The sequence below is a fragment of the Juglans regia genome, chromosome 14 (genome assembly GCF_001411555.2).
Source record: "Juglans regia cultivar Chandler chromosome 14, Walnut 2.0, whole genome shotgun sequence".
In the NCBI taxonomy this organism is placed as follows: Eukaryota; Viridiplantae; Streptophyta; class Magnoliopsida; order Fagales; family Juglandaceae; genus Juglans; species Juglans regia.
In genome coordinates, this window is record NC_049914.1 from 8,640,365 (window position 1) to 8,662,034 (window position 21,670).

Consider the following 21,670-nt stretch of genomic DNA (forward strand, 5'->3'; position numbering starts at 1 on the left):
TTGTGATTTTGGGGATTTGTTGGGTAAAGTCAAAAATAAGATTGCGGGTTGGAAGATGAAATTGCTTTTTACTGGTGGGAGAGTTATTCTCTTGCGCCACGTTCTAGCTAGTATGGCCACCCATCTTCTAGCGGTGTTAGAGGTCCCTAAAGTGGTGATTACTACTTTGTACAAGCTCCTAAGCTCCTTTTTTTGAGGTGAGTCTGAAGGCAAAGGTCGCAGGAAATGTCATGGAAGGATATTTGCACCCCTGCTGATGAGGGTGGGCTGGGGATTAGAGATTTTGGGGATGTTCAGAAAGCCTTACACATGAAGCTTGCCTGGAATCTCATCCAGGGTAAGTCTCTCTGGGCGAAATTTTTCGGAGGCAAATACGTCAAAGGAACTCACTTGTTGCTGTTGGAGCCCTCTAAAGGAACTCGTTTTTGGAAATCAATTGTTCGTAGTATTCCGGAGGTCCTTAATAGCTCCAAATGGGTTGTGAGAGAGGGAAACATCTCTTTTTGGTATGACAATTGGGACACAAGAGGTCCCCTCAATAGTCACCTTATTGTGACTGCTTAGCCTTTGCTTAAGATTAAGGATTGTCGTATTGAAAATGAGTGGGATATGTCTCTCTTGAATAGCTTAGTGGGTCATCAGAAGGCTAGCGAGCTGTATGATTACTTGGCTAGACGGAAGGAGGGCACTGATGTGCTGGTTTGGTTGAGAGATACGGAGGGAATATTTACTACCAAGAGTGCTTGGGATTGCATTAGGGTCCGGACCCCTCCTTTACCCTGGGCCCAGTGGATTTGGCACGCCAATCTTCCTACGAAAATTTCCATCATGATGTGGAAGGCCACTAATAACTGTCTGAGTGTGGATGATAAGATTAAGATTATGGGTATTTCGATGGCTTCAAAATGTAACTGCTGCCAAGAGGGCCATACTGAGGACTTGAATCATGTCCTCTGCACGGGGACCTTTCCCGAAACGTCTGGCGGCTAGCAACTAATCAAGTTGGGGTCCACATGCCTCTGTTCCTCACTTGGAAGGAACAGACAAATTTTTAGTTTCACCGCGCAGATAGCTCTTCCAAGATTTGTATTATTCTTGGCCTTATTCCCTCTATTATCTTTTGGAAACTTAGAAGACTACTGAGATGATCTTCAAGATTACATGAATAGGTTGGTTTATACTGTGAATCATATATTTCGTGAAGGAAATATTGTGGATGACTTTCTAGCAAAGTGTGGGGCTGAGGGCTTGAACTTGGAATGGTCTGACATTCATATTTGGCCTAGTAGGTTAAGAGGTTTTCTTCGCATGGACAAATTGGGCCACATTTGCGGGTTCGGTAAGGTTTGTACCAGGTAAATCGTTTTTTTGTTGGATTGTTTTTTGTTCTTGCTTCTCTGTTTTGGTTTTGTTTCTCCCTTGCAGGTTTCCATGTACATGGTATCTTGCTATTAACAGTGTTGTTATTTTAAGTTAGTGTTGTTCTTTAGACTGGTTTTTGACGCTTGGGTTTTGGATTTTATGTAACCAACATGTGTAGAGTTGTAACTACGGTTTTCCTCTACCACAAGTGAGGGCTATCAATAAAATTGGGGTACCGTCCTTTTTTTTTAAAAAAATCCAAGTGCAGGCCAGGTGCTATCTGTTGTTTCTTTCAATTTCATTTCCCAAATGGTAGTCTCTCAAAGAAATCCAAAGTAATTGGCCAAGACCCGAGTGGCCCTCTTTTTCCTTTTATTTATTTATTTTTCAAGTGCTTGTAAGAGTTGTTTGTCAGTTGCCCTCTAATTTCATCATTATCGACGTGAATAATCTTCATTAATCATAATTTATTCACGGTCCGTTTGTATATAGAGGTCATCTCGTCTCATTTAATTTTAACTAACCTCGTTTGATTTCAGAAAACATCTCATCTCATCTCATTTTATCTAATTATTGCAACTTTATCATATTTCAATATAAAATAAAATAAAAAATTTAATTTTTTTAAATCTTAAAATAAAAATAATATTAAAAAATATATTTTAACAATATTTCATTTAACTTTTTAATTTTAATCTTAACTCATCTCATCTCATCTGTAAAAATAAAAGAATAATAATCTTATTATTATTTACAAATTATTTCAATTCATCTTATCTTACTATCCAAAAGGGTTAAATCTTTCTTCTAATCAAAATACATTGTTTGTGGCAGCTGCCAAAGTCATCCTACAAGGAAAGTCAACTAATTAATGACCCTCAATCATAGCTCTGTCGCATATTTGTACAGCTGCAACATTAGTATTCAAATCGCAGCTTGTAAATCAATTTTCCATTAAGACTTTGATTGCATTGCAATCTTTGTACAAATTGTTATACATAGAATACAGGAATACGTTACGTACACGTACGCCACATTCAAGGTGCGAGAATTATTCTTCCTCCACAAACATGTTGTCATGTTGATCAGTCGAAGTTTATTACTTCCTTTGATCATGAACTTCGAATTGGTTAGAAGGAATTTTATGTCTGTTACGTTATCTCTTTCGTTGAAAGCGCCATCCAACTCCAAGAGGTATATATGTACATATAATAAGATGAAACACGATATTCTTCCGTTACAAGTAAGGATTATAAACAAAGCTCAGAGGTGCCGCCCTCCTTCGAAAATATATATATATATATATATATATATATAATAAGATGAAACACCCTTCATGCAGTACTGCTCACAGACCTATAATAATACACATTGATACGACTAATTATCACAGAGTCCAAGCCGGGAAGGATAGCCATTGCCACCCTTGAATTTAATTTAAAAAAATTAATTATTAGAATATAATAATTAATAATTATCTTGATTAGAGAGTAGATAATTAGCCCTTACTAGTGTGCAGTACAATACTACTTCAATCTTGTGAAGTCAAAACTGTACTGCAAAGAGAAAAACAACGGAGGCCTATCCTAGCATGCAGTATTATTTGCATTTTTTTATATTATGACTTTGCATTACTGACCTACATATCCAAGCACACCAAATGTGAGGAAGAAGAATTTTCAAACCCATCATCCATGGCTTCTATGATCTCTTACTTCAATACCCTGAAGTCAACCTCTTTGTTTTTCTCTCTACTATTCCTCCAACTGTCCCTCCTCATCAAAGGTCACGGAGACGAGAGCAGCGATACGGATCATGGTGAAAACGTAGATTTTCACTCGAAGCACTTGATTCTGGTGAAAATATGGTGTTTGATAATTCTACTAGTGAGCACTTTTGCCGCTGGAGTCTCCGCCTACTTTTACCGATGGAACGAAAGCTTTCTTCTCCTGGGCACGCAATTTGCAGGCGGGGTTTTCCTGGGCACATCTCTGATGCATTTCTTGAGCGATTCAGCAGAGACCTTTGCCGACCTCACGACAAAAACATACCCTTTTGCGTTCATGCTAGCATCCGCAGGGTATCTTCTGACCATGCTTGGGGATTGCATAATTTCTTATGTTACAAATGCTAGCAACAGAGAAGCTAGAGTCCTGGTCGTGGAAGAAGGAAGGACACCGGAGGAACGAGCTAAAGAGTTGCATATGAACGAACTCAGCCCAGAGTTCTTGAGGACGTCGTCTCTTGGAGACACCATACTACTCATCCTCGCCCTGTGCTTTCATTCCGTATTTGAGGGTATTGCCGTGGGAGTTGCAGGTAAAATTAATATTGGTGCATTGATGCATAATTTATCGTTGAGTTTTCATAACATAAATTTAGGGTTAATATATATGGAAAAAGATCTCCTCTCAAGCGTCGTTATTGCCGCAACTTATATTAGGAGAACCTTGATCTCCGCCACATGCACGATACATGTTAGAGCCAACCCCATAGCATAGTGAGAAGAAAAAGTGTCCGGCCAGCTACGAATTTCGATCGATCTCAGCCCTCTGCATCATCTCTAATCAGTAGTACCCCCACCACGTACGTACACAAGCCTGATTGAGTTCCCAAAACTATTACGTACCATCCACATTTAATTAGTTTAACTTAACAGTCCCATCAACCATACGGATTACCTGCAACAAATGAGGGGTGGCAATGGTTGCCATATAGAATCTTCGATGCCAAAATCTGTATAGCAATATGAGAGTAAACGTATGTAAAGAAGAAATGAATCAAGTTCAATTGTAGTATTTGTTACCTCTTGTAGGTTATTTATAGACGTTATTTTCTTAAAATTATAGAATCTAATTTACATTATAAAATATTTTTCTTTTAGAAGTGTGAGTTCATCTCTTGTTAGGAGTATGAGTCATTCTCCTATTAGGAGTTTGTGTCTATTTTTATTAGGAGTATGAGTCATCTCTTTGACTTTATCTCTTAACTTAAATTGTGGGGCTCAAATATACCTTCCAGTCCCAGTTAATGTTGGTCCATTCCATTGATCAGATCATCAGTATTAGAACCTGAATTTGGCGATCCACTTTGATCATTATAATTACTTGCATTATATACCTTGCTATATAAACTTGTATTATTATTTTACTAGATTTCCTGTGTTTATTATACTGATATGTAATAATAGTATATATATTTCGTGTATAAACCGTACTTGGTGAAATACACGAACACGGGTATCGAGTGAATGAAATAGGAAGATGAAATACATCTACTAATTTCTAGTGTTTAATTCTCTCTCAAATTTCCAAACATGCTGTCGGATACTTTCCCAGCTCTAGCTTTATTTAATTAACACTGACCGTGTAAATATTGCTTCGAATTATTATTCCAACAAACAATTAAAGTTATAATACATGCATGATATATAATTTCGTTGGTTTGTTTCTCTCGATTTCCCACTCCCAAAAAAATTTCAGCCACGGAGGGTGAAGCATGGAGGAGTCTGTGGACAATATCCTTGCACAAAGTCTTCGCAGCTATTGCAATGGGAATAGCACTACTCAGAATGCTACCAAAGAGGCCATTTCTGACAACTGCAGCTTATGCTTTTGCCTTTGCTATATCGAGCCCCATTGGAGTAGGGATAGGCATTGCCATTGATGCCACGACTCAAGGATCAACAGCAGATTGGATCTATGCCATCTCAATGGGGCTTGCTTGTGGGATTTTCGTCTATGTGGCCATCAACCATCTTATCGCTAAAGGCTTCAAACCTCAATCTCAATGCTATTTCGACACCCCCTTGTTCAAATTTCTGGCTGTGTTTCTTGGAGTGGCTGTTATTGCCGTCGTGATGACCTGGGATTAATATTACAACTTCTTTCTAGGTAATATTGGCCGGATCCTTTGTTGGCTCTTTGGCCTAATTATTTGCCTGTGTCCTGATCAGTCTTAAGTCTGAAAAAAAAAGAAAATCAAATCGTACGTTCTCCTGTATTTTAACTTTGTTCTAATGCACTTTAATAAAGTGTTCTTAACTGATCTTCCTCCTGAAATTACTTCCATCAGCTGGCCTTGTCGCCTGTTACGTCGTTAGGGCAGGTTTGGGAAGTGGGATGAGACATAAAATTCTCATCTCATCTCATTTCATCATTACACATTTTTTAAATTTTCATATAAAATATAATAAACAATTCAACTTTTTCAAATCTCAATTCAACTTTTTCAAATTCTAATACAACAATAATACTAAAATATAATATTTTAAATACTAAAACAAAACACAGAATTCTCATCTCACTCCCCGAACAAAACACAAAATACTCCATTAATGACGGCAATTTCTGAATTCTGTTCCCTTGCGTATTTGGCAGTCCGCAATCTTAGCCTCCGTTAGTCAGGCTTATGGTTTTCGAGCCCTTGGGCCCTTGGGTCTCATGGTCCAGCCTAGCTAGCTCTCACAAATACGAATATTATAGTGATCACTTCTTTAGAATTAAGGAATGTGGTAAATCTCACACGTACGTTTTTATTAAAATTAGTTGCATATACATACGTATCTATGCATGGAAGTTGTAGGTAAGAGGTGTAAATCGTAGAGATAGATATACATGAGCGTAGTTGGTGCAACTGCAAAAATTTTAATATATAGTATTATATGGTGAAATTTAATTCGAAACTGATGATCATCAGTTAAGTGAAATTTATGTGTTTGGCCATAAAGTCAAGTACGCGTACTCTTGATCCAGAAGCTTATTATTTTGATAAGAGGTTGATCACGATCAATATCGATCCCTAGCTTGCTGCAGCGTGTTGATTCAACTTCATGATGGAGCTAAAGGCTAGCCTCATTACTACTGAACACTAGTTTAATTGGTTAGCTTGGGTAAATAAATATTAACGAAACGTGAACATAAATCCCGTCATAATAATTACTTTAATTGCTTAAACGAATATGTAGGTAGGCGGGTCAAATGTCCTTCTCTTTCGAAGACTTTCATAATCTTAAGGCAACATTGAGATTAGGAGGCCTGTCAAACACCAACCGGGGAGTATCCATGATCCCTACGAGACGTACTCTTTCACGAAAGTGATCGACCCATCGAGATGATGAATAAACACTAGAGAACGTTAAAATGACATAAAATCATTAATGGATAGCTAGTATATATACCTACTGGCCGGGGGTGCATGAGTTTGACAAGGAGTCATGGGAATTAATTAGATGGTAACACTAACGGATCATCTTGTTGAGGAATAATCACATATTGACTGTGGACAAGGTCTTAGGCATGTTTATAAGCAATGAGCAATCATCTCTTGTACAACCGGTTTTATGAGATGAGTTAGGTCTATTAATTTCTTCATGGTATCAAAGCCTGCTACAGGATGAATGGGGGCCCACACTACTTATCCCGTGATAAGGACTAGAAAAAATACTGGCCTGCACGTGAGAGAGGGTGTTGAGGAATAATCCTACATTGGCTATGGACAAGGTCTTGGGCATGTTTATAAGCAATGAGCAATCCTCTCTTGTACGACCGGTTTTATGAGATGAGTTAGGTCTATTAATTTCTTCACATCTTTGATATTAATGTCATGGGAATTAGATGGGAATGAGAGTATTCATCAAATGATAGAAATGATCGATGCTATTTATTCATGATCTTAGATTTTGTTGTATCCGGCCCAATCACATTTACAAATATACTGTATTTAAGTGATTTTCTATATTAACTGCATACTTAGATAAGCACGATACAGTACTTAAAATGAATGTGACAATATTGCCATATCAACATAGATATATATTTATATATATATATATATCATCATTGAAGATGATAAAATTAAGATGAAAATTAACATTATATATTCGACACAATTCATGTATATCTAATCATAGAATATAACTTAATTTCAAAATTGCTAAATCGATCGATTTTGTCCCTGATCAGTTCTCCTTCTCTTAATTAATCCTTTTTCTTTTGATCTTTTGGTTAGACTATTATACGCAACAAATATCTAATTCCAACATTTAACGTCATAACTGCTGGTTGAATCCCATGTCTCTATGTACGTTCTCAGCTATCTTCTAATTCGATGAACTCAAAATTAAGATTAGTAATTCAAGCTCGATCTATCTGTCAGCCAGATTACTAGGTTTTTTTTTTTTTTTATAGAGTACTGCTAGTTGAAGTACCCCAAATTTTTCAGAAGTCAATTTAGAACTAACGAACCGTTAAAAGGACCTAACGAGGGTAGCGATGGCCGACTGATCAATAACCTTTTTATAAAAATGACAGAAAAATGAACTGAATCAACTTTAATGACACTCCATATAGTGAAGAAATGGGACCAACAACCCAAGTAGAGTTGGTAATTGTCGTCTTTCCCAAACCCGCAACTAATTTAGAGTAGTACTAGTGTACCTAATCAACCAAACATCCCCGGCCAGCTGCACTGGTCATGTCTATATAAGCAACCCTTACAGGCTCTGGTGAACCACTGCAGGGCTAAAGGAAGCCAAGTTAATTAAGGTACTGGTTCTGATCTCTTCGTGTCTGGTCTTAAGCTTGTCAAAGATTTTGTCGACCAAGAAAAATGGGTGCTTCTCTTCCAGTATCACCGGCATTTGTTGTGGCTTTTCTCTTTGCCATTAACTCTCTCTGGGTCTTTCCTGAGGTTGCTGTTGCAAAGCATGCAGGCGTTACAAGGCACTACAAATTTGATGTACGTACTAGTTACCTTGGCTCTTAGATAATTTTGTGTTTATATGTGGCTCATAAATTCGAAAGAAAAAAAAATATTTATCTGAAACTCAAAACTTTTTTTTTTCTTATTCCCAGATAAGGATGCAAAATGTCACCCGATTGTGCCACAAAAAGAGCATGGTGACAGTTAATGGGAAGTTCCCCGGGCCTCGAGTTTTTGCTAGAGAAGGTGACAGATTGGTAGTTAAGGTGGTCAATCATGTTCCAAACAATATCACCATCCATTGGTACGACACCACATATTTCTAATTAGACTCGACCGAAACTTGCCTGCTATTCAATACTGCTGCATTATTATCATATTTCCATGCACGATCTTTGAAAAAGTGTACATAATTTTATCATGAATTTCTAATGTTTTTGGTGAATGTTGGCATGGATATTGAAAAATTAAAACAGGCATGGAATCAGACAACTCAGGAGCGGATGGTTCGATGGGCCATCATATATAACACAATGCCCTATTCAAACTGGGCAGAGTTATGTGTACAACTTCACCATTGTTGGCCAAAGAGGAACTCTCTTCTGGCATGCACACATCTCATGGCTTAGAGCTACCGTCTATGGATCCCTTATCATCCTCCCCAAGCGCAATGCATCCTACCCTTTTGCCAAACCACACAAGGAGGTCCCCATCATATTTGGTAACTATAAATTATTACAAGATCATTAATTTTCTGATTGAATATGACCAAATTAATAATTATACTTATTAACTATAAATTAATTACTGATGATTAACTATATATAGGAGAGTGGTGGAATGTTGATCCAGAGGCAGTTATTAGCCAGGCTCTTCAGACTGGAGCCGCTCCAAATGTTTCCGATGCTTACACCATTAATGGACTTCCCGGACCTTTGTACAATTGTTCTAAGAAAGGTACTTAATTATCAGTTTAGTTTTCTCCATGACCAGGTAATTAATGACATGCACTATAATAAGAAATGGTAAACATATTTACGAACAATATTATTATTTATTCTAATTTATCCTGTATTTTTGTCATCCCTAATTATATATATGGCTAGCTTTAGCATTTTAAGTGTGTACTTGCTTCTGCTATTGCGCTTTGCAGATACGTACAGGCTAAAGGTAAAGCCGGGGAAGACATATCTTCTCCGTTTGATCAACGCTGCACTCAACGACGAGCTCTTTTTCAGCATAGCAAACCACAGCCTAACCATTGTCGAAGCAGATGCAGTTTACATCAAGCCTTTCAAGACCAATGTATTGGTCCTCACGCCAGGACAGACCACTAATGTTCTTCTGAAGACAAAGCCCCACGACCCCAATACCACATTCCTCATGTTAGCCAGACCATATTTCACCGGTCTAGGCACCTTCGACAACTCCACGGTGGCCGGCATTCTTGAGTACGAGAATCCATCAACTTCTTCTTCTCCTCCCACCCCTTTGAAACAACGACCACTTCTCAGACCCAAACTCCCTCCAATGAATTCCACTATCTCCACTTCCTTCGTCATGAATTTCACCAGGAAATTTCGAAGCTTGGCCAATGCTAAATTCCCTGCCAACGTACCCCAAACTGTGCAGAAGCGGTTCTTCTTCACCATAGGTCTCGGAAGCAACCCTTGCCCCAAAAACCAAACCTGCCAAGGTCCTAACAACAGCTCCAAGTTTGCAGCGTCAGTTAATAACGTCTCCCTTATTCTCCCCACAACAGCACTCCTCCAAGCACATTTCTCGGGGAGATCAAATGGGGTTTACACCACTGATTTTCCAAGCTCTCCTCTCCGACCATTCAACTACACCGGCACTCCACCCAACAACACACGTGTGAGCAATGGAACCAAAATGGTGGTGCTGCAATATAATACAAGTGTGGAGTTAGTGATGCAGGACACTAGCATTTTGGGTGCCGAGAGCCATCCTCTCCATCTTCATGGCTTCAACTTCTTTGTTGTTGGCCAAGGTTTTGGCAACTTTAATCCCAACAAAGACCCTGCCAACTTTAACCTCGTTGACCCGGTTGAAAGGAACACCGTTGGTGTGCCAGCCGGTGGTTGGGTGGCGATTCGATTCATTGCAGACAACCCAGGTGAAAAAAGATTAACCATTTCTTTTCTTAACTAATGATTACGACATTAGGTATAACTAATGATGGACATCCTGTCCCTTTCACAAATCCAACCTTCTAATCTAGGATGTGTGTAACGAATTTGTCTTTATTATGATGATCATCTCTCTTTTTTTTTTTTTTTTTGACATAAAACAGGTGTTTGGCTGATGCATTGCCACTTCGATGTCCATCTCAGCTGGGGTTTAAGGATGGCCTGGATTGTCCAGGATGGGAAGCTCCCTAATCAGAAGTTGCCTCCTCCACCGTCAGACTATCCCAAATGTTGACCTTTGACTTTGAGCCTTTTGGGTGACTGAATGCAGGCAACAAGTTTTCTTTGGGTAATTAATTATATATTTAGGTCGTCATGTTATGCAATATTAAGTTGCCTCTCAAAGAGCACTAGCTATAGGGAAAACCCACATTGATATTCAACAAAATATTCATATATCGCTTGTCCGGCTTGCCTCTCTTAATATTTTTCTAGGATAGTACTCCACCGAGAAATAGGAGATCCAAAAAAAGGGTGGAGGAGGAGGTTTTTGTATACCATATTATACATATTTCAATGTTTTTGGTTTGAGAATAAATAACAGCAATATTCATATCAAGTACTCTGCAAAGCCCCAATTAATTACTAGTGGTACGTACTGATCCCAATATATCAAAGGTGAGATTAATTAGGAAGTCCAATCTCCACATGATCCCCATTAGCTAGAAAAAAAAAAGGGGGAAAAATAAAAAGAAAACCTCGGATTGAAATTAAGAAGTAGTGCCATGCAGCTCGTGGCCTCACAGTTCGCCTTTTCTTTTTTTAAAAAAGAATGGAAAAGTCTATTCTGCCACCTCACTTATACCGCTCGGTTTGATCACTTGGTGATTTTTTTTATTTAATAATAAAAGAAGTGATTTTAAATATATTGATATATTTTTTTATTTTTTAAAAATATTTAAATATATTAAAAAAATGAAACAAAATGAACAAAAAATAAAAATCTAAAAAATACTGTATATTAAGACCAAGCGGGCTACTTGGACGGTAGAGTAGCCTGACTCAAAAAGAAAATGGTCACGGCCAGTTATTGTCACGTAATTAAAGGATAAGAAAACTTTTATTTTTCAAACTCTATTATTACCACAGCAAACACAAATGATGCCAAAGCTTATCATATATATTAATTAATACAAAAATATATTTGCATTTTTAATTTTTATATCTTTAAATTTTAGTAGTTGAAACAGTTATAAGAAAGCTCGTAGTAAAATACATATTTACACATCAATTTGTAAGTAGCAGAATTAAACAATAAAATTGAATAGTATAAAACGTCAAAGTTATTAATTCATGTGCTATATATTTGTAGCTTTTGACGGTGGATCTATATCATTGATCAGTTCGCTCACGTGTGAATTATATATATATATATATATATTATAATAAAACCATATCATTAGTGGAAAAAAACCATTACATGCATACTGTTTTTGTCGAGTCATATAGCTTTGAAAAACAAATATTGGGACATCATCCCACCGCATTTCAATATTTTCAACATTCAAAGCACGACGGACAAGTCTATGTGTTGCATCATTTTCCAACCTATGAACACGTTGAATTTTACCTTCTGTGAATGGTTGCAGCAAGTACTTTGTTTCTTTTAGCAGGTTCTGAGAGCTGAAAATGAGTGATGCTTCTTGTAATTCCTTGACCAATAAAGTCACTCTCAAAGAATCATTTAGAAAAATCCTAGTTTACACATAAGATCACTAGTTGGGTGCTAAAACATCATAGAGATTTGCTAATATCTCAGTTTCCCAATTCTGTCCAAACCCATATATGGTTTTCTAAGAAGAGAGAGGGAGATGCTGGGCGAGCTAGTGTCAGGGAAAAACTCTTGAGTCAGGCGATCTTGCGGACCAATTGTGTACCGAAAGCTAATGTGGAAAATAAAACGGAGCGTTTCACTTTTGGGGCTCTATGTTTCTCTCTCCAAGTCCTCCCCCACTGGCCCGTCAATGTCATTCTTCTCACTCTCTCTCTTTCTCTCTCCTCTGGTTGCTTCCATCACTCTATGTCCCTCACAAGCACTGAGACCAAAGCCACTGAGATCTAAAACCCCAAAACCCCTGCTTCAAAGACGATCTTGGCTTGCATTTTTCTCGATTGGGGCTCCTTTGTGGATTGGCTTGGCATCCTATAATCTGGGCTGCAGTAAAATTTATTTAAGATTCAAAACAAAAAAAGGGAAGGATGTAGTCTCAGGAGACCAAACTAGCTTCAGTTATGTTTCTTCGTCGATCGGTACAACTAATTGGTCTCTTTTAACTTTGGTTTTGCTGCGGGTTTAGAAGGAGCTGGAGGAGATCGCGGCGGTTGTTGGTCGGCTTCCTCTATGCGTGGTGGTGGACGTCGAACGAGGAGTAATGCAGCTGCAGTTGCTGCCACGGAGGGACGGCAGTGGCTTCGAGGGATCGTGAGGTGGGGCTGGGTTACGGCATTCTCTTCTGCGAATTCGTATTTTTCTGAGTTCTTTTTTTAAATAAAAAAATATGAAAAGCCAGTATTTGTTGCGCAAACGGTACACAAGATTGCTTGTACCTAGCATAGCTGTTTTGGCCCTAAAATAAGTGATTTATACTGGTGAATAATTTTACTTAGCATCCCACACACCACACATTTTTTTATTTTTTTATTTTTTTTTTCATAATAGATATGTGGTTTATGAATGATGAGTAGAAAAACTCAATTAGTTTAGTAGGAATAAAAAAAAATTAAAATATGTATGTTGTCAACGTCATGTTTCGCACACTTTTTAGTCAAGCTCTGACAATTGATGTCTTCGAAAACGGGCCCTGCACAAGGTACAAAAAACTGTGGCTTTGAGAGGGCGGCCTAGTAAGGGTGCTAGTTGCCCCTTATAGGGCGGGGCCACCCCCTCCCCGTCCCCCGCCCCCCCATGGGCGGGGGTGGGGATTTTTTTCCCATAATTCGCCTTCAGCCTTGCGGGGGTGGGATACCTCGTCCGTTGTATGGGGTGCGGTGGTGGACCTCCATCCGTCCTCCCCTCTCCTCTCCTCCCCTCCTTGGCTCCCCCAAACTCAGCGGCGTCTGTTACGTTGCCAATCGAGTCCTCTGCCGGCGTTTGCAACTTCCATGGCCATGGCAAACCAGATGGAGAGAGTTAGATGGAGAGAGATTGAGAGAGTTCGAGAGAGATTGAGAGAGTTTGGGACTTGGGAGTCTGGGTCTGGGACAAGGTCACGAGAGAGTTCGAGATCGAGAGAGTGACATGCGGGAGCAGGGTTGAGTCCCCTCCGTCTCCTACCTTCGCAACTCCCCTTTCATATAGGCGGGGGGCCCTGCCCCCCGTTTGTACGAAGCGGATCCCCCGCCCCACCCAGGCGGGGGTGGAGCGAACGGGGCAGTGCAGTGGGTGGTGGGCACCCGTTGCCTACCCTTACGGCTTAGGGACCGGGTAACCTCCAATGTCAAAATTAGTAGATATTCTTGGAGGGTAGCAAATAAGTAAGAGAGTCTAGGAATCAGAAAGATATTTTCGTACCTGGGATCTGCTATTTATACTATAGGCCTAAGGAGTAGATAGTGCCTGCTACCATGACATTCGTGTTCCCCGTACTGTTTCTTGTGTCAGAGTTTTAAAATGCGGCGTGACTCTTCGTTGACGTCATTAATGCGGTATCTTGTAGGGGTGGTGGAGCTATTAATGTGGCGTGGTTATCCGACCTCCCTTTCTCAATATCTATTAATGCAGCGTGGTTATTTGACCTTCTTTTCTCAATCTGTTTCGCTTCTAGCCCATTCATCCCTTTTCTGTTAGTAGATCAAGGGCCTCCTGTATATTACGCCTATTGTGCGGGCGGACACTCGAGGATTGGAGACTACTCGAGGGGGTCTCAGATTGACGAGTCCCATCCTTTACAGTATCATCCCTCTTGCAGGTCGTGTACATAGGAGCTTTCCCGTGAGTTGGGTTAGGGGCTCGTTACTCCGGGCCGGACTTTCGATCTTTCTCCATTTCATTTAAGGGCCTCTTGGGCTTTAGTGGGAAAAATCTCCTTGCATATGGTGTGTGATATGGGATGCTGAATAGTATAACCCTATTCGAGTAAGTCTGAACATTCAAAGGAAGATACATATCGAAGTGCATGGAATGCAACATTTGTAAGAAAGAACCGTGGAATGATTATGAAAGTTTTTAGGCTTGCTTTGCATTTGTGATGGTGCGCAATTGAAATGGGAATCATCATGGGTTAGAGTTAATATACAAGTTTTACCATATTGGTTTTACAAACTGAAGTATTAATAACTAAGTAGAAATGCTAAATCCATTGAAAAAATATCTCGAAAGTGTGTCTTGAAATATTTTTTTTTACTTAGTGATTAAGGAAATATTTTTTAATGATGTTGTGAATTTTTTTTTTAAAAAATGTTTATGATGATTAAAAAAATAAATAAAAAAAAAGAAAAAAAAAAGAAAAAAATGAAATGCACTTATTGGGACATACTTTCGGGACACTTTTTCGGTGAGTGTAGTGTTACTTATAACTAAAAGTTCAAATAAAAAAAGGGTGAGACTAATATTCATGACATTAATATTGAATAGTGCTATAGGTATAAAAAAATTTCATAAAATTAACTTTACAAATTAACTTGATTTCATGTTATACGTTAGATTTATTTTACAATGAATATAATTTTATAATCTAATGTATTACATCAAACTACGTAATTAATTTGTGAGTTTATTTTTATTAAATCTTTGTGACTAAATATTTCTCTTAATAATGTATCACCAATCACATTGAATTTGAAAAGCAACCGACCGTGAATTGGAGTTATAAAGTGGATATGATTGTTTTCAAAGTTGTTGTCAAATAATTTAGTTTTTTGTTTTTCTTTCTGTTTAAACTCAGACGGAAATCATGGTAGATGGCCGGAAGGATTGAGCGAAAGATGGAGCAGAAAAAAAAGACAAAACTTGACTTGGTGTCATTTTAATATTATTAGTGAGATGTGACGAGATAGTTTTAAATGAAAGTTGAATAAAATATTAGTAGAATATAATTTTTTAATATTATTATTATTTTGATATTGGAAAAAGTTTAACTATTTATTATATTTTATGTAAATTTTAAAAAATTATAATGATAAGATGAAATAAGATGAGATGAAAAAAGAACCCACACAGCTCTCAGAGAGCTCGGAAGAGGAGACTTACCTTTCCAATGCAGATCCAAATATAAATAATGTTTTGGCGGTTCCAAGTTCCAACAGCTGAAGCGAATCTCTTCCCCATCAAAACAGAGAGAAGAGGAAGAAGAATAAGAAGAAAAAGCAACAGATTGATAGAGATCATGAAAATTAGTATCTAACGGTACCTCTTGGTGGGAAGAGAAGTCATCAGAGAATGGAAGCGTTCCCAGTGTTGAAAATTTGATTAAAGTATTGAAGGACTAGGAAGTCTTGCCGGTATTCAGAGATGTGAAGTCTATCAATCAGAAACCACAAACTACAAATCAAGGACTTGGAAATCCTGCTAAGTTATAAGTGAAATCCATTTGAGATGATCTCTTGTTACAATGTGTAACACTTTTAGCTCATTAATTCGACTGTAATTACAATTAAATTGATCGAATGTAAAGCACATGAAGAAATTCAAGAAATATGACACTAATCTTTTCTAGATCAGATGGCAAGAAAATTTATACGCGTTTTCGAACAAAACCCAAATGCCCATCTCGCATAAATGAAGGAAAAAGAGCAAGCAACAGCAAGCACTCAAATCTATGAGATATACTCTTTCTTGTCTTCCAATCAAGTATCGCCTGGTTTGTTGCACTCAAATCTATGAGATATACTCTTTCTTGTCTTCTAATCAAGTATCGCCATGCTTGTTCCAACAAACAAGCATGGCGACGCAGCGCCTCATGATGTAAAACCTGGCCTTTTGTTCCTTTGCTAAGCTACTACATTTGCGGCTAATGGAAGAGCTCTTTTGCGAGAAGCTCCGGGGAAGAGGGCACTTTGGCGAGGAACTCTTCAGGGAAAAACTCCTCAGGAGAGGGGATTTTGAAGAAGAGCTCTTTGTTGAAGAACTCCTTGCGAATGGAGAATTACAAGAAGAGATCTTTGTTGAAGAACTCCTGGAGAATAGAGACTTGGAAGGAATTGAGGAATGGCTAAATGAACCTTCCTTCTTTGATAGCTTCCATATCTCATCCATGTAAATGCTCAATAATCTGAGGTAGCTGATCTTTTCTCTCCTTGACTTCTTTGTATAGATGAGTCTCTCTCTGTGTCTGGAGTGGGCAGAGAAAAAGAGAGGTGCTTTGATTGGGAACTTAGAATAGTAGTGGGGCATTGATATATAGTAGCACTTATATATAGCATTTGAACTTAGTAGGTATCCAGTGAGTGGCTCTTTTTTCCCCATAAGCCTTATAGACCTAAGTCTCAAGAGAAATACTTGGTCTATACAATCTTACAAAAGGAAGTTTACATATTGATATGGTTTAATATGGTACTGTAAATGACATTTTGTTATAAAATATATCCGACATATTACATAAAGTCACGTTAATTTGTAAACTTACTTTATAAAATCTATGTAAAGACCTAATACTTCTCAAGTTTTCATTACATATATATAACAGGTAGTTCTCTTAATAGAGAAAACACACATAGCCTACTCCCCTAGTGAGTGTTATTCAGGATTAAAAATACCAGATCTGCCCACTTCAGATTCCAATTATGTGGCCGTTTGTGAGGTTGCATGTTACACTTTTTGCCAACGTGGCACAAAACAATTGGCCGCTTTGTGAGTGCTTTTTGTTCTGCTTCTCACAATATAATTTCACAATTGTGGAGATCCATCACTCTTGTATGGTTCTCCTTTTTAAACTTATAAATCAAAAACATTTAGAAAGGATATGGGAATGGGAGGCAGTGGTCATTGGACAGTGGCTAGCTGGTTCTCATGTGCAGGGCTGTGCTGATCATTTTTCTGCAGATCATCGGTACCTTTCTTTTGTTAATTTAAAGCTTACTGCAAACAAGGCAAATTAAATTGTAAAAGATGGAATCTGGAGGCAATTGCTGCTCCTATCACGAGTTACAAAGCTCTTACTCACAGAAAATAATGTGGAAACTTAGAACTGTGTTGTAGAGTAATTGGTTATCTGTACTAGATAAAGCCTAATAGATGTTATAGAAAGTGTTCATATTAGAATTGTTTTTTATTTATTTTTTATTTATTTTCAACAATTCACATGGTATGAACAACAAAAAGGGGTTTTGAATAAACTATTTTGTGAGAGATGCCCCCTGGGTCAAGAAGAATCGTTTACCATCTTTGTCTATTTCTTATTAAGTTTTTTATAGTATAGTTGTTATGTTTAATTATCCTTTTGTTTGGTAGATGAAAGTACTTATAAGCAGAATGAAAGAAATAAAAATTAATAGAAAAATAGAGTTATCCCTTTTTCTCCGTATACTGCAACGTTTGGATGTCGAGATAAGTTGAGTTGAGTTATGAATAGTAGTATTTTATGGGTCTCATTTAAATGTTTAACTTTTTTAAGTTGAGACGAATTTAACTTTTTAGGTTGAGATGTATGAAGTATGTTGAGACGAATTTAACTTTTTTATGGTAAGTTGAAGAGGTAGTAGATCCCATCAATAATTAGTTTGAGATGAGTTGAATTTGATTCAACAACCAAACACAACCAATTCACTAGGTCAACTATTTATTACATAATTCATTTGATTTTGTTACGTACAATTTGTACGTAAATAATTATTTACAGTGAAATCCATTATATTATGAGCGGTATGTTTGATGTTTCAATAAATAGATTTGTATATTCATTTTTTTCAATGCATTTAATCTGCCAAGATAAATGTTTTGTTTATTTATTTTTTTGAGCTCTTCTACGTACAAGCGATTCGTGGACTGCACGAATGTTGACGTGAACTATTTTATCAAATGTTTATTTTCAAATCCGCACCATTTCATTAAAGTCTACATTTCCATTTCAGCATTGATGCGGGTATTAGTGCGCAAAGCTGCTTGCAATTAGATTTTTCCATTTTTTTTTTTTACCTCCAAGTGCCTGTATAGAGTGACAAACAATGAAGTGGACATATACTATGTTGGAGGTTTAGATACACAAGCACATGCCACAATTTGAATCAGCAGTCAGATTGCCGGAATTTCCAAATAAAGTACTAATATGATGAACGATTAGGCTCTTTATGCTTACATCTTGAGGAAAAAAAGGTGACTCTCCATTTAAAGTTTACAAATTATCATAATGTTTTGTCATAAAGATTGAAAAGAAAAAACCCATTTTTCCATAGAATAATAATAATTTTCGATTTATTTAAAATAGATAATATTCATTTACCTATTCTTTATATAATAACATCTAAATTCAAATCAGCTATTTTTTACTCCTTTAATTTAATTGTTTCCTTGCAATTGTTTGTTGTCCAATATCATGAAAACAAAGGGAGGAAATAAAAAATAAAGAAGGAATCTTACAACTAGAAAGGGTTTATTTTTTTATAAGAAAAAAAATAGGTATTTATATAATTTGACCAGTCAAAATTAGCCCTCAATACAAAGACATTCACATGTAGACAAGTATCGAAGTCTTTGTTCGACGTAAGATGTGAACATAAACAACAAATTCATCAACGAAATCACCAGCTCCATAATCCATTCCATGTGATCTTTAAAGAATATTAATTTGACCAAAACAGAGCATTTGAATCTATAAAGAAATAAGATTAGAGAGCAGTAGTACTACTTTTTAATCTTACCAAGTAGCATTCCAAAAGATCGAAGAAGAAGAGAGATGTCAGGAAATTCAATCACATTATATTCTCTCACGATTCACGAACCGCTGTGATGGGAATCTGAAGATCATAACCAAGTTGATATGTTGTGTGTCAAAAATAATGTCACGTGGCCGGAGTAGTACTCTTCTTTGGTATACACTGCATCTTGCATTATCTTTCAGGTGGAGTTGAAACTTGAGAATACTGGTATTTGGAAGTATGCACATGCAAACATGTGAGGTGCACAGGGGCTGTCAGGTGGAGGAGGTGTGGGAGGTGCACCTTATAAACGTGGACCCTTGTACCACACTAAAAAAAAAAAAAAAAGGGAACTTGTTTAACTCTCCTCAATAATTCTCTATTTGGCATGTCTATGGTCCATTGCATTAGTTCTTCTCCAATAGTCTCAGTAGAGCTTGAAAACTAATGTCGATTCAATCATGATTATAAACATTTGGTGTATGTTGTTGCCCAATGTCCTATAAAAGAAGGGGGAAGGATGAGGATCGTGTCATTAATATGTTGCAATTTGCTTTTGTATTCGGATCAGAGAGTTCATTGGGAGTATTGTTGCAGCACGCGTCTTCATTTGATTGGTGGATCGTTGATAGTAGTAACTATTTATCTTGTCCTCAATTTGGATAATAGGGGCGTTAGGCTGCTGAGACCAAAATCTTGTATGGAACTAAGACTGTTCATCCGGGCTGGATTTTTTCCATCCGGAACCCGGGAAACCGGATTCCCTTATTCGAACACTTGCATGTATTCTCATCCTTGTTCGAAATGTGAAGACCCCTTCACCATTGCCTATAGTCAGGAAATCGTCCTTGGAATGGCTGGCGTTCATTCATATGGTGAAGTGAAGGCTAGGAGTGAAGTGATTGTTGGCGCCATTGTCTGCATACCAAATTTTGATCATTATTCCCTGAATTAGCATGAGCCACCATAACAGCGAACCGAGTTGGTGGATAATCTAATCTTGATAGGCATGATTCATCTTGATGAGGACTTGATGATTGATTGTTATCTTTGATTTGAATTATGACACGAGGTTACAATCTCGAATTTGTTTATAACGATATCAAGGTACAAATGCTCCATTCCAATCTGAGTTCTGTTGAATATAATTCTCAGCAAAATAAATACAACAGCTTGAAAGGCTCTTACCTCGTTCTGTTTTCTTGAGATTCTGTATTCGAAACTTGGAAGGAATTACCATGCACCGGCCAAGCTCCTAATAAAATGGTATGGAGACTAGAGGTTCAGCAGAAACCTGAAAGCCTGCAAAAAAAGGAGAGAAAAAAAAAACCAGTTGATAGTCCACATAAATTAGTTCCATTTCCCATTGGAGTATTAATTTTAAAATTAAATTAAAAACTAGTTCCATGCTACACCCTTACCACATCTTAGATCTTTTTGTGAAAACATTCGGCCTCTGCCCTTTTATAATAACCATTTTCATCTCTGGATCAGTACCATTCCTCTTCTTCTTCCTCTTCTTCTTTGGTCTTTTCTTTTATTTTTTTCCTTCTTTTGGAAGTTGCTAAAACGAAACTTGAAGAACTATACCATCTAATTTCATCAAATTTCTTGGTGTTATGCAAGATTAATAGAATCACGTAATGCTGAGTAAATCCCATACAGAATATATATAGTTATATCAACTGAGAAGAAGAATATGGCATCGCAGGTAAAGAATCACATCGTTTCGGCTTTCTTCCTGATTACAACCTTTCGTTGCTCTGAGAGGGCTTCCCCATATGCATTCTAAAATCTTACCGTCCGACACCCTCTATTAACATCGTGTTTTGCATGTCTTTGGGCTGGGTTCCAATAACTATGGTCTTTAAGTTTTTACTTGTACACTTAAACAAACACGAATAGTGGGAGGCCTTGGTAGTGGTTGGGAAGTCTCCGATGTCAAAATCAGTATATATTCTTAGTAGTTTGTGCATAAACTTAGAGAGATCGGAGAGAGTTCTTCGTACCTGGGGATTGAATTTTATACTAGATTTTGGGTGAGGACAACATGTCCCTTATGTTGCCCAGATGACTAACACAAGAGGGAGGGGTAAATTCGGTTATATTTAAAAATTAACAGTTATAAACCAAAGACAATATAAAATATGAACAAAATACAAAACAACGATAAATATAAGGAGTAGGGTAAAAGAGAAGCAAATTCAATATTTTAACGAGGTTCAGCCCCATTGCCTACGTCCTCGCCTCAAGCTACCTCTTGAGGATTCCCAAATTCACTATTCAACCTCTTTCAGGTGGAGATAGAAACCTATTACACATTTGAGCAATACTGCTACAAAGAATCTATGTAGAATACCCTCTACACTTGCAATCACCTTACACATAGTGATTCAACTATTCCTTGTGTAGAACTCCTTCTACACACACAAAAGTTATACATACCATTTTACTGATACAAGAGCTGATAGTAGGTAGATTATCAGAAAACACTCATCAATGAGTAGAATAAGAACAATACATCGCAAATTATATCTCTCTCAAAATGAATAAGGGTTAAGGCTCAATGCTTAGAGAAGAGAGATTGAAAACTTTGAATGAATATC

At 37.4% G+C, this 21,670-nt stretch overlaps 4 protein-coding genes across 4 annotated transcripts; 3 read left to right on the forward strand and 1 right to left on the reverse strand.

Moving 5' to 3' along the window:
- The first annotated feature begins 225 nt into the window (after positions 1–225).
- LOC109013015 lies at positions 226–1,455 on the forward strand. Its single transcript, XM_018994927.2, has 4 exons — positions 226–506; positions 627–886; positions 1,205–1,344; positions 1,426–1,455. The coding sequence occupies exons 1-4, from the start codon at positions 226–228 to the stop codon at positions 1,453–1,455; spliced, it is 711 nt and encodes a 236-aa protein (XP_018850472.2).
- A 1,546-nt stretch (positions 1,456–3,001) lies between these two features.
- On the forward strand, positions 3,002–5,423 carry LOC109013005 (zinc transporter 2). The gene is made up of 2 exons (XM_018994905.2): positions 3,002–3,681; positions 4,845–5,423. Exons 1-2 carry the CDS (start codon positions 3,057–3,059, stop codon positions 5,234–5,236), a joined length of 1,017 nt encoding a protein of 338 aa, XP_018850450.2. The 5' UTR covers positions 3,002–3,056; the 3' UTR covers positions 5,237–5,423.
- A 2,451-nt stretch (positions 5,424–7,874) lies between these two features.
- On the forward strand, positions 7,875–10,833 carry LOC109013004 (laccase-2-like). Its single transcript, XM_035685151.1, has 6 exons — positions 7,875–8,100; positions 8,217–8,368; positions 8,541–8,785; positions 8,893–9,021; positions 9,218–10,201; positions 10,379–10,833. The coding sequence occupies exons 1-6, from the start codon at positions 7,972–7,974 to the stop codon at positions 10,507–10,509; spliced, it is 1,770 nt and encodes a 589-aa protein (XP_035541044.1). The 5' UTR covers positions 7,875–7,971; the 3' UTR covers positions 10,510–10,833.
- A 5,065-nt stretch (positions 10,834–15,898) lies between these two features.
- On the reverse strand, positions 15,899–16,569 carry LOC109013022 (vitellogenin-2-like). Its single transcript, XM_018994934.2, has one exon. The coding sequence runs from the start codon at positions 16,465–16,467 to the stop codon at positions 16,120–16,122; it is 348 nt and encodes a 115-aa protein (XP_018850479.2). The 5' UTR covers positions 16,468–16,569; the 3' UTR covers positions 15,899–16,119.
- Between the last annotated feature and the right edge of the window lie 5,101 nt (positions 16,570–21,670).

What these genes read in the sequence shown, in the direction of transcription:
- LOC109013004 (XM_035685151.1), top strand. Translation starts at nt 7,972, where the DNA reads ATGGGTGCTTCTCTTCCAGTATCACCGGCATTTGTTGTGGCTTTTCTC. An exon ending in AACAATATCACCATCCATTG is followed by an intron (nt 8,369 to 8,540) that starts GTACGACACCAC and finishes AAATTAAAACAG; the next exon opens with GCATGGAATCAGACAACTCA. An exon ending in GGAGGTCCCCATCATATTTG is followed by an intron (nt 8,786 to 8,892) that starts GTAACTATAAAT and finishes AACTATATATAG; the next exon opens with GAGAGTGGTGGAATGTTGAT.
- LOC109013022 (XM_018994934.2), bottom strand. Translation starts at nt 16,467, where the DNA reads ATGGATGAGATATGGAAGCTATCAAAGAAGGAAGGTTCATTTAGCCAT.
- LOC109013005 (XM_018994905.2), top strand. Translation starts at nt 3,057, where the DNA reads ATGGCTTCTATGATCTCTTACTTCAATACCCTGAAGTCAACCTCTTTG. An exon ending in TATTGCCGTGGGAGTTGCAG is followed by an intron (nt 3,682 to 4,844) that starts GTAAAATTAATA and finishes AAAAAATTTCAG; the next exon opens with CCACGGAGGGTGAAGCATGG.
- LOC109013015 (XM_018994927.2), top strand. Translation starts at nt 226, where the DNA reads ATGTCATGGAAGGATATTTGCACCCCTGCTGATGAGGGTGGGCTGGGG. An exon ending in GAGGGAAACATCTCTTTTTG is followed by an intron (nt 507 to 626) that starts GTATGACAATTG and finishes TCTCTTGAATAG; the next exon opens with CTTAGTGGGTCATCAGAAGG. An exon ending in TGATAAGATTAAGATTATGG is followed by an intron (nt 887 to 1,204) that starts GTATTTCGATGG and finishes TATTTCGTGAAG; the next exon opens with GAAATATTGTGGATGACTTT.